We start from the raw sequence: 10,486 nt of genomic DNA on the forward strand, positions 1-10,486 counted from the left end.
ACTCCGTCGTGAAAAGTAGCTTCTTCCAGATTCGACAACTGTCTAAAGCAAAACCCGTTCTTTGAGATTTTAATCCACGCCTTCATCACCAGTCGCCTGGATTATTGTAATGCATTGTACACTGGGCTAAACCAAATGTCATGGTAGGAGGTGGTGTGAAGAAAATACAAACCCAGAATGCAGGACTGCAACAAAACTGGTGATGTTTAGTGAGCGATAGTGATGGGTCGTGCTGCGTCGGCGCTTCGGAGCGTGAGTCAAGAAATCCCGGAAGTCTTTAACGGAGCGCGGTTCGAAGCCTGTGTTGTTTTGGGTGAGTGACGTCACGAATGACGTTTCAATCTATATAAGTACAGCAATGGCTCCGCTCAAGCTTTGTGGGTTTGTGTTGGCGATAAAGTTTGTGAGTGACAGTGATATATATATCTTGTTCTATCCTAACTTTTTTGCATGGAACCTGTGAGAAAGAGAAAGTTTTCACCCATGTGGGAACATTTTGATCTCATCTCTCCCAATAAGGTCAGTAATAATAAATGATGCGTTACATGATACATTTTTAATTTAATCTCCTCACAAATGTATGTTTTTTTTTTCCTTTTAAATTTAAGGTGAAGTGTTTATTGTGTGCCAAGGAATTGGGATACAATAATAACACCTCATCTATGGTGAGGCATGTTCGTGCTATGCATGAAAATGGTGAAGGGAATGTGGCTGGACCAAGTCCAGGTCAGCAATTTAAAATCTAATATACAACTAACATATTTTTCTAAAATATTGTAATTGAAATTACATGAACAAAAATCCAAACCATCTTCTTGTGTCTTTTAGTGAGCAGAAAGAAGGACCTCGACGATGCCTTGGTGTCAATGATCATTAAAGACACCCAGCCTCTCAGTTTAGTGGAGGACACTGGATTTAGAGAATTTGTGGCTAAACTAGATCCAACCTACATCACCCCAACAAGAAGGTTTGTTTGGTGACATTAATCAAGTATGAGAGTATTTTTCAATTCAACATATTGATTGTTTTCTTTTTCAACTTTCCTTTAGACGGTGAAGGCTATGGTTGAGGAGAGATACCAACGTGAGAAGGAGAAGGCCAAAGCTGAGGTCCAGAAAGTTCCTGCAGTCAGTTTGACAGCAGACATGTGGACATTTTTAAACATGGATGCTTACTTGGCTGTAACATGCCATTTTATTGATGACAAGACATGTCTGAAGTCAACATTACTAGGTACAGAAATTCCCACAGGCGCACACGGCAGAAAACCTGGCCAGTGTGAAATCCTCCCTCATGGAGGAGTGGGGCATTCGATCCAAAGTAACATGTTTAGGTCAGGACACATATAGATAAATATGAGACCATGGTCACGTTATGGTGTCAAAGGTGATGGGTATCCTTAAATTATATTTGGGACACACAATCTGGAAGTAGTATCTCACTTCTATTGTATATTTACTTTTCAAAGTTAGTAAAGCCTATATCTGTCTCTCTAGTAACTGATGGTGCAGCAAACATGCTGGCCTGTGGCAGGGAGCTGAAGCTGCGCCATGCAGTGTGTATTGCCCACACACTCAATTTAGTAGTGAAAAAGGCACTGGATCTAACCCCAGCACTAGCCAGTATTCACATGAAGACAAGGAAGCTGGTGGGGTATTTTAGAAGCAGTACAACTGCCAAAGTAAGCAACATCATTTTCACATTTGTTTTCACAATATTTTCCATTGCAACATGTGTAAAATTTACTTTTTATGTTTGAAGGAAAAGCTGGATCGAGTTCAGGATCAGATGGGGATAACTAAAAAGAAATTGATCCAAGAGGTCGAAACACGGTGGAACAGCACCTTCCAAATGCTGGAGCGAGTGGTGGAACTCAGGGAGCCTGTGGGGGCAGCTTTAGCAGGCCTCACATCGGACATCCCTGCTCTGACCTCAGAGGATTTTGCTGTTGTGTGCGGGTGCCTGGCAGTACTTTCGCCTTTTAACGAGGCCACAATTGAGCTCTCGGGTGAGAAAGAAGTATCTGGCTCCAAAGCGGTGCCATTACTAAAAAGGATTGAAAAGGCTATCCAGGAGGAGACTGCACAAACAGCAGTGCCAGTGGCTCGACAATTGGGAGAGCACCTCATAAGGCTCCTGAGGGAGAAGTTGTCAAAAGTACAGAGCATGAGCATCCTTTCCCTGGCAACACTTCTTGACCCAAGATTTAAGGCACTTGGCTTCTTCTGTCCAATGAAGACAGAGGAAGCCATCAAAAGGCTCACAGCAGAATGTGCGCACATTATTGGGTCAACTTCTCACTCAGTGCCTGAAGCATCAACATCTTCACAGGATCGTGCTGCTGAAAGACCTGGTCAGTATTTTTGCTTTGATTACCATTTACTTTGGAGTTATGACTTAATTTATATCTGTTTCTTCTTTCAGCAACCAGACTCTGGAGTCATTTAGATACAATGGTTTCAGAATCAAAGAAGACCACCAATAATTGTGCAGATGCAACGGTGGAAGCACGGCGGTACCTGGCAGAACCAAACATTGACAGGACTGAGGACCCTCTGCAGTGCTGGGAGAGGCAGAGGCAGATATATCCAAGCCTGTACAGGCTTGCTGTTGGATACTTATGCACCCCTGCCTCCTCAGTTCCATGTGAAAGAGTGTTTTCAAAAGCTGGAGAAGTTGTCTCAAAGAAAAGAAACCGACTGAGTCCTGCTCTTGTGGAAAAATTATTGTTTCTAAACAACAGATAAAGCTCACTTGATATCCTATCTGTGGCACGTCCTTTGAAAAGCACTTACATTTATTTCATTGATTTTTTTTGACTGACTTGACAATGGGAAAATGAGCTATAATTATTAATTATGACATATTCATATACATTGTGCGTGTGCGCGTGTGTGTGTGTGTGTGTGTGTGTGTGTGTGTGTGTGTGTGTGTGTGTGTGTGTGTGTGTGTGTGTGTGTGTGTGTGTGTGTGTGTGTGTGTGTGTGTGTGTGTGTGTGTGTGTGTGTGTGTGTGTGTGTGTGTGTGTGTGTGTGTGTGTGTGTGTGTGTGTGTGTGTGTGTGTGTGTGTGTGTGTGTGTGTGTGTGTGTGTGTGTGTGTGTGTGTGTGTGGTAGAGCAGACAACTGTAACAGTAACCAGTACATTATAATTTTATTGTCATTTCAAATATATTCTTTATTAATAATTTAACACTGATTTGGATCATAATCAAACAGATTCAATAATGATTCACACACAATCAAATGAAGGCGTTTTTAAGAGCCCTCTCAAACAGTTCAAATGTCAGTACAGATTTTGACCAGCAGGGGGTTTGTGTGCATATGAAGCTTCAAGAAATGAACCTTTTCTCGAACCAGATGGATGGAAAGGTTCAACGCGTCATGAAGCTTCATCAACCCATCACTAGTGAGCGATGAAAACCAAAATAACAAAACTAAAACAGACCGGGGCTGACATAGACAATGACGCGACGAAGGACAAGGGAAACACAGGGGTATAAATACAAGAGGAAACACAGGGGTATAAATACAAGAGGAAACGAGGCACAGGTGAAACACATCAGGGCGGGGCCGGCAGGTAACGAGGGAAGTAAATCAAAATAACAAGGACAGAACACACGTCAAAATAAAAGACAGGACGAGACCAAGAAACAAACTAAAAACAGAGGACAGAAGACAGATCATGACAGATAGTCTTGTTCCTTAGCAACTGTTGGTTCTTCTACAACAAACATCCTTAAAATGAAACTAAATTCCAGGACAGACGGTGTTTTTCCTTTGTGTTTGCAGAGGGTGAATCCCGCGCTGTTACGCAACAAACAGTTTCTGACTTTGTATAAATCATGTGACTGAAACGGCATCAGCAGTGAGTGGTTCAGTCGCTGTTGGTGACTGAGTAAGAAGCTGCGAGCGCTGCCCGAGGACACACCGGGTGGGTTTGCCATTCTTTTTCTTTCTCAAATGGAGAACGTTTTAATGAAGTGTTGATTTCACTGTGGTTTTGTTTTGTTTAGTGTCTCGAAGGTCCTGGACGAGGCGAGAAGGACAATAATAACAAATCACGGTAACTTACTTCATTTTCTTACTTTTTAGTTTGAGTTGTTTCAGAGTTATTACATTTCTTGGAGCATAAAATCTAAGTTTGACAGGATGGATGGCTGATATACAGTGGATCCAGATAAACCTAAACACACAAGTCTTAACGGCAGATGGAGGTCAGGGGCCGGCGTACCCTCAACACCGTCACATTAGTCACATTAGTCTAACCCGGCCCAAAAAGAGGCTGTTCAGATGTTAATACAAGCGCGTGTAAAGCACATACAGAGACCTGAAATTGCTTTGCTTTTTAAAAAACATACAAAAAGACAATTGTCGAAGAAAAGTTTCCGCTTCATCAAAAGAGTGAAAACCCTCTGAGTCTGAACGTTTTTTTTTCTTCCTGATCCGGAAGCCGTGAAACATTGCGTGACAAATACAGAAGTGCTCCTCCCTTTACAAACCTGCAGCAGGAGCGTTTACATTCCGACCTGACTGGAAACTTCTTTATCGTTGGATCTGTATTTTCACCGTGTGTCCTCTGGCCAGGTGCCACACATGCTGCACTGATCTACTGGAGCGGTTATTCACGTTTTCATTCTGTCATACGTCCAAAATAAACATTTCCGCTCAAAGGCCCCATTCATTGTTTGTACATGTTGAATAATTAGTTGCTACATTTTTAGCACATTTCAAACATGACAATTCTTCACAGGGACAGGTTTTCACAGCCTTATGTCCAATAGTCTCCATTGTTTTCGTTGTGAGCGTCTCATCTGTAACTACATAAAGCAGTTATTGTTACAGAAGTAGGATCAGCTGATGTTTAATACAGGGGTTCACTTATTAATCCACGCTGTGTGAATGTCTCAGGTGTTTCTGCATAATGTCTTGATAAACTTATGAAGTCATTCTTCTATTGATGACAGCATGTCGAGGCAAACAGCCCCACACCTGAAGCTCCAGCTCCAGACTTCACAGTGAGGAGAGGGTTTAGGTCAGGGGGGCCCAAACCTTTTGTCTCCGGGGCCAAAATGAAAAAGTGCCTGTGGGTCACGGGCCAAACACGGCCATGTCAAGCGTGAAACATATAACTGCAAATAATAAAAGTTACTTTATTTTCCTTTATGATATAGCTTTGCATTTAATTCAATCTATGCAATTAACCTCTTAACTCCCGTCTGAGCCGAGAGGATCTTTTTCCTCACGTCATCACAGTTTATTCCATCATTTTTTTGTTGGATGTTCAACTCATTTTTCTAACTTTTTGTCACATTTTTGTCACATTTCCATCATTGTTTTTGTCTCAGTTTTGTTGCTATTTTCTCACCTTTTTTCCAGAAGCTTTTGGATTGGGGTAAAGCCAAACTGGAGAAAATGTGCTCGGTTCAGGCGGGAGTTAAGGGGTTAAACCTGCTACAAAAGCCTAGTTTTAGTGGAACAAAATCAATTATTGTAGCGATATAGAGCAAAATGGAAACAACAGCACCACCTGTACCTGCAGTACCTACAGTGACTTTAGCTCATTCATTTCTTTAAGTCAAAGAAAATGTCATATTATATCATTATATATCAAGTCATAGATTTTTGCAAAAAAAAAGTTGTTAAACTGTGAAAGTTGATGCTACGACGCTGTGATTGATAAACACCAAGACACCAGAACAGTGTTTCCTTAACTTTGTGAAAGGAGAGAAACAGCGCCCCCAATTTGACGCTGGTGGACAAAAAGTGAACTGCATCCATATTTGCCATTGAGAATGAACGGGAGAGACAGTTAGTATTAACCAGATGCAGCGCAAAAGTAGGTCACTCTCTGATTTCCTTTGTTTGTAAAACAATATTCCACATGTGAAAACCCCAGCTCATGCTGAAACGTCCGAGCTGCCTGAATGTTTCAGTCTGTGGCTCATTATGACCAAATACATCTGAGGTCATGAAGACTGCTTTTGGTTTGAGTTCAGATGGAGGAGGAGCATCTGAGGGAAAGGAAACTGTTGTTTCACGTCAGAGCTGAATCTCAGAGACAGGATGTGGTTCAGGTCGCAGTTTGTTTAAGAAAGGACTTTTGTCGCTAAAGCAAAGCTCACACACAAACCTGCATCTTCAGGATTTCTCTCATCACTCAGTGTCATTATCACAAAAGCTGTTTAAAATAATGTCATTGTTGATCCTGTACGAACCGATGGGCAGACACCAGGAAACTGACACAGGGTGTATTTGAATTAATATGTTTTTATAAACGTCTCATACTAACTCTGCTTTTATTTCACCAGGGCCAACATGGACGGGGATTTCTCCAGGTACATCTCAGAGAGTGTTGAACTAGACGATGGTCCTCCAGCTCTTTACCAGCTGAGAACAAAGATCATAAATCTGGACAGACAGTCAGATGAAAACTCTAACCTGAGGAGCTTCACTGTTGGGAAGAGAAATCACAAATATCCAAATAAGACCGTCCTCCTGGTGGGGGCCACAGGGTCAGGGAAGTCCACTCTCATCAACGCCCTGGTCAACTTTGTGATGGGGGTGAAGTTTGAAGATAAAGTCTGGTTTGAGATCATTGAAGAGGAGAAGAACAGGCCTCAGACACAAACTCAAACCACTGCAGTGACCGTTTATGAAGTGTTTGGGTTCGAGGGGAAAACTGTTCCTTATTCTCTGACCATCATCGACACTCCAGGATTCGGAGACACCAGAGGAATAGAATATGATGATGTTGTAACGAAACTTCTCCGGGACCTGTTCTCTATCCCTGATGAAGTGGACTCCATTGATGCAGTGGGTTTGGTGCTGAAGGCCACAGTGAACAGACTGGACGAGAGAACGGCCTATATCTTTAACTCAGTCACTTCTCTGTTTGGGAGAGACATGGAGCAGAACATCGTGGCCTTGATGACTCACTCAGATGGAACAGAGCCAACAGATGCTCTTCAAGCTTTAGAAGAAGCGAAGGTTAAATGTGCCAGAGACGAGAACAATGAACCAGTTTATTTCTGCTTCAACAACTGTCAGAAGAAAAATATAAAAAACAAGAAAGCTGAAAAGGCTGCAAAATTAGCTTTTGAAACCTCCGAGGATGGAATGAAAGACTTCACAGAGTTTCTCAAACAACGTCCTCCTCAGTCCCTGAAGACGACCGTGGAGGTGATGAAGGAGAGAATCCGCCTGACGGCCTGTATCCAGAACCTGGAGGGAAGAGTTCGAACAATAGAAACAAAACAGAAAACAATAAACAAAAACAAAGTGAAACTGGCAAAATATGAAGAAGAGATGAAGAAGAACAAGAAGTTTACTATAGATGTAGACGAGGTCTACAGAGATACAGAAAAAATTGAGAGTGGATGGCTATGGCCTGTTCGAGCTACCACTTGTAATAACTGTAAAGAAAACTGTCATTACCCAGGATGCACCTGGGCCTGGGATCCATCCTGGTGTGAGGTCATGAAAAAAGGAAGATGCACCTCCTGCTCTAAAAAATGTCCAGTGAAAGATCATGTGAAAGAGAACTGGAAATATGTGGACAACATCAGAACCGTGAAAAAGACCCATAAAGAAATGAAGGAAAAATATGAAGAGAACAAAACCCAGAGTGAGGAGAAGACCAGCCTGTTAGAGGATCTGGAGAAGGAAATCCTCAAACTTCAACAACAGAAAATGAAGCTTCTGGACGAGGCCTGTCAGATCATTGAGAAGCTGGAGCAGATCGCCCTGAACGTGGACTCAGTTTTCACTTATGTCCATCTGGAGTTTCTGCTGGAGAAGATGAAGGAGAGAGGAGACACAGAGAAGGTCCAAAAACTGGAGAGAATGAAACGTCAGATTGAGGAGAAGAACAAAGCTGCAGCCAGTTACTTTACAAAGTGCATCAACTTTGTGAAAAACAAAATATTTTAGGAAAAGTAACCCACAGATATTTCAGCAACGCTTGACGTTTGCAGGTGTGAAGAAAACCACACACCACATTTCTGTGTTTTAAGAATTTTAATTCGGCTTGTGTTTAAATTGCATTCGAGACATGGAGAGGATAAAAGTCTGGCTTTGAAAGTGAAAGATTAAAAAAAAAAAAATTATGAAAGTGGACATGTGAGAAGACAAGTCGTTTTCTTGATGATTTTTTTTATTTTTATTTTTTTTACAATTATTGTGCACTGATTTTTCCTGATTGAAAAACCCACCTTTGAAACCCACCTTTTACCAATAACCTTTGTCTTTGAGCATAATTATCGCTGTACATTGTTCCTTTAATAATGATATATATATGTAACATGCCTTGTGTGTATTAACTGATGCTCAGTATCTGCTGCAACATGTGATTTACATTACTTTACATTAGAATCTTTAATATTTTCTTTTCCTCAAAACCTTTGGAATTTTATTTGGAATGTTTTAAATGTTAATTTTTTGCTCTTTTTTCTCTAATAACAGTGGCTCTATATGGTTTTATGGATAATACAAAGTCGAGTGTTGTTTTAGCGACACCTGTGGGTCACATGACGTCATTAAAGCTGCCACAGTTAAGGTTCTGTATTTTTAATCCACACTTATGTATTCATGATTATTATGTTCCTTCTATCACTGTAATCATTCTGTATATTAAGCAGTCATTGTAAACACCTGTGTAACTGTTTAAGCTGTCAGTGCTGTTGATTCAGAGCTTTGCAATAAAATTCACAAAATCATAAAGTTGTGTTTTTTTTAACGACTTACAAGCAAACAGTATGTGTGTGGTTTCCTGTTAGTTTTATAATAGAAATGTTTTTAAAAAGGTTGTATGATTAATGTCCTTATTATAATGTTCACAAGTTAAAGGCCCTACACCTGATTTCTTTATAGTGGTGATTTCATGAGTAAATTAAAGTATTTGTGAGACTCTGAACACATGATTAGAAAACATTACATCAGTTTAATAAAATCTCAGGTCAGTTTTCCAGCATTTCTGTGACCCTGAAAACAGACCTTTAAGTTAAGTTAAGTTAAGTTAAGTTAAATGAGCCGAGTTACTTTTTAATTCCGCCGCTTCCTTTAGCTTTAACAATAACATGTGAAGTTATGTTTATTGGAGGCGTATATATGCAAGGTAAAAGCACTGGATTTAGAGGCTTTTTGATTTAAAAAGAGGAACAAGTCAGGGAGACCCTCTTTCACTACATGTTTTTGCTCTGAGTTTTCAGCCTTTGATGGAAAAAAATAAGGTGGTTTAAGATTTGACTTTATTGATCTTACAGTGGAGAAATAACGTGTTATAGTCGCTCCTCAAGCACTGGAGCAGAAAGTTAGAAAATTACAAAAAAGAAAAGTTAAATGAGCGAGTAATAACGATGGAATAAAAGTACCTCATAAACAGAGAGCGATAAGTTCAAGACAACATAAAAAACATATAAATAATGAATAAATGGAGTGATTGTTTTGGAGGATAAACAGTATTGGGGTAAAAATGGCAAAACCTGAAAAGTCTGAACAGAAGCGTTCACGGCGCTATTGCAACAACAACGAGACAGTTTTCAGAGCTGCGTCAAAGTCTTCGTGGAAAATATGAAAACCAGACTGGACTCGTTGACAAAGGAAATACAAGAAGGTAAAGTCAGTCTGCAGTACACGCAAAAGGACGTAGATGATCTCAATTTATACAGAAATGGAGAGGAGAATGTGGCACTATGTCGTCCGGTGATGTTTATGTGGAATTTAAAACCGTATTTGAATTAGAAAAGTATCTTTTGTGTGAGAATGTCTCCCACAGACGCCATTTGTAATTTAAGAACCGGAAACAATCGACTGGCAAAAGTAGTGGCCGATACAAAGGCATTGTTATTGCCTTTGTATCGGCCAGATAATGTTGTCTGCGATGAGTTTCATTTACTGTTTGAATGTTCAAATGCGGATCAATAGAATCAATCAAAAGTACGGCTATAGGAAAATACAATGATCAGGCTAATGCTAATGGCTATAGGAAAATACATTGATCAGGCTAATGCTAATGCTATAGGAAAATACATTGATCAGGCTAATGCTAATGGCTATAGGAAAATACATTGATCAGGCTAATGGCTATAGGAAAATACATTGATCAGGCTAATGCTAATGGCTATAGGAAAATACATTGATCAGGCTAATGGCTATAGGAAAATACATTGATCAGGCTAATGCTAGCGGTTATAGGAAAATACATTGATCAGGCTAATGCTAACAACTATAGGAAAATACATTGATCAGGCTAACGCAAACGGCTATAGGAAAATACATTGATCAGGCTAATGCTAGTGGCTATAGGAAAATACATTGTTCAGGCTAATGCTAACAGCTATAGGAAAATACATTGATCAGGCTAATGCTAACGGCTATAGGAAAATACATTGATCAGGCTAGTGCTAACTGATATAGGAAAATACATTGATTAGGCTAGTGCTAACAACTATAGGCTCAAAGTAACAAATAAATCATGAAATAAACATC

At 40.2% G+C, this 10,486-nt stretch overlaps 1 protein-coding gene across 1 annotated transcript; it reads left to right on the forward strand.

Moving 5' to 3' along the window:
* Window positions 1–6,213: 6,213 nt before the first annotated feature.
* On the forward strand, window positions 6,214–7,930 carry LOC306982814 (uncharacterized protein; the record flags this gene model as incomplete). Its single annotated transcript, XM_079583264.1, has 1 exon — window positions 6,214–7,930. Exon 1 carries the CDS (start codon window positions 6,317–6,319, stop codon window positions 7,928–7,930), a length of 1,614 nt encoding a protein of 537 aa, XP_079439390.1. The 5' UTR covers window positions 6,214–6,316.
* Between the last annotated feature and the right edge of the window lie 2,556 nt (window positions 7,931–10,486).

Source organism: Gobius niger (assembly GCF_951799975.1).
Source record: "Gobius niger genome assembly, contig: SCAFFOLD_66, whole genome shotgun sequence".
Taxonomy (NCBI): Eukaryota; Metazoa; Chordata; class Actinopteri; order Gobiiformes; family Gobiidae; genus Gobius; species Gobius niger.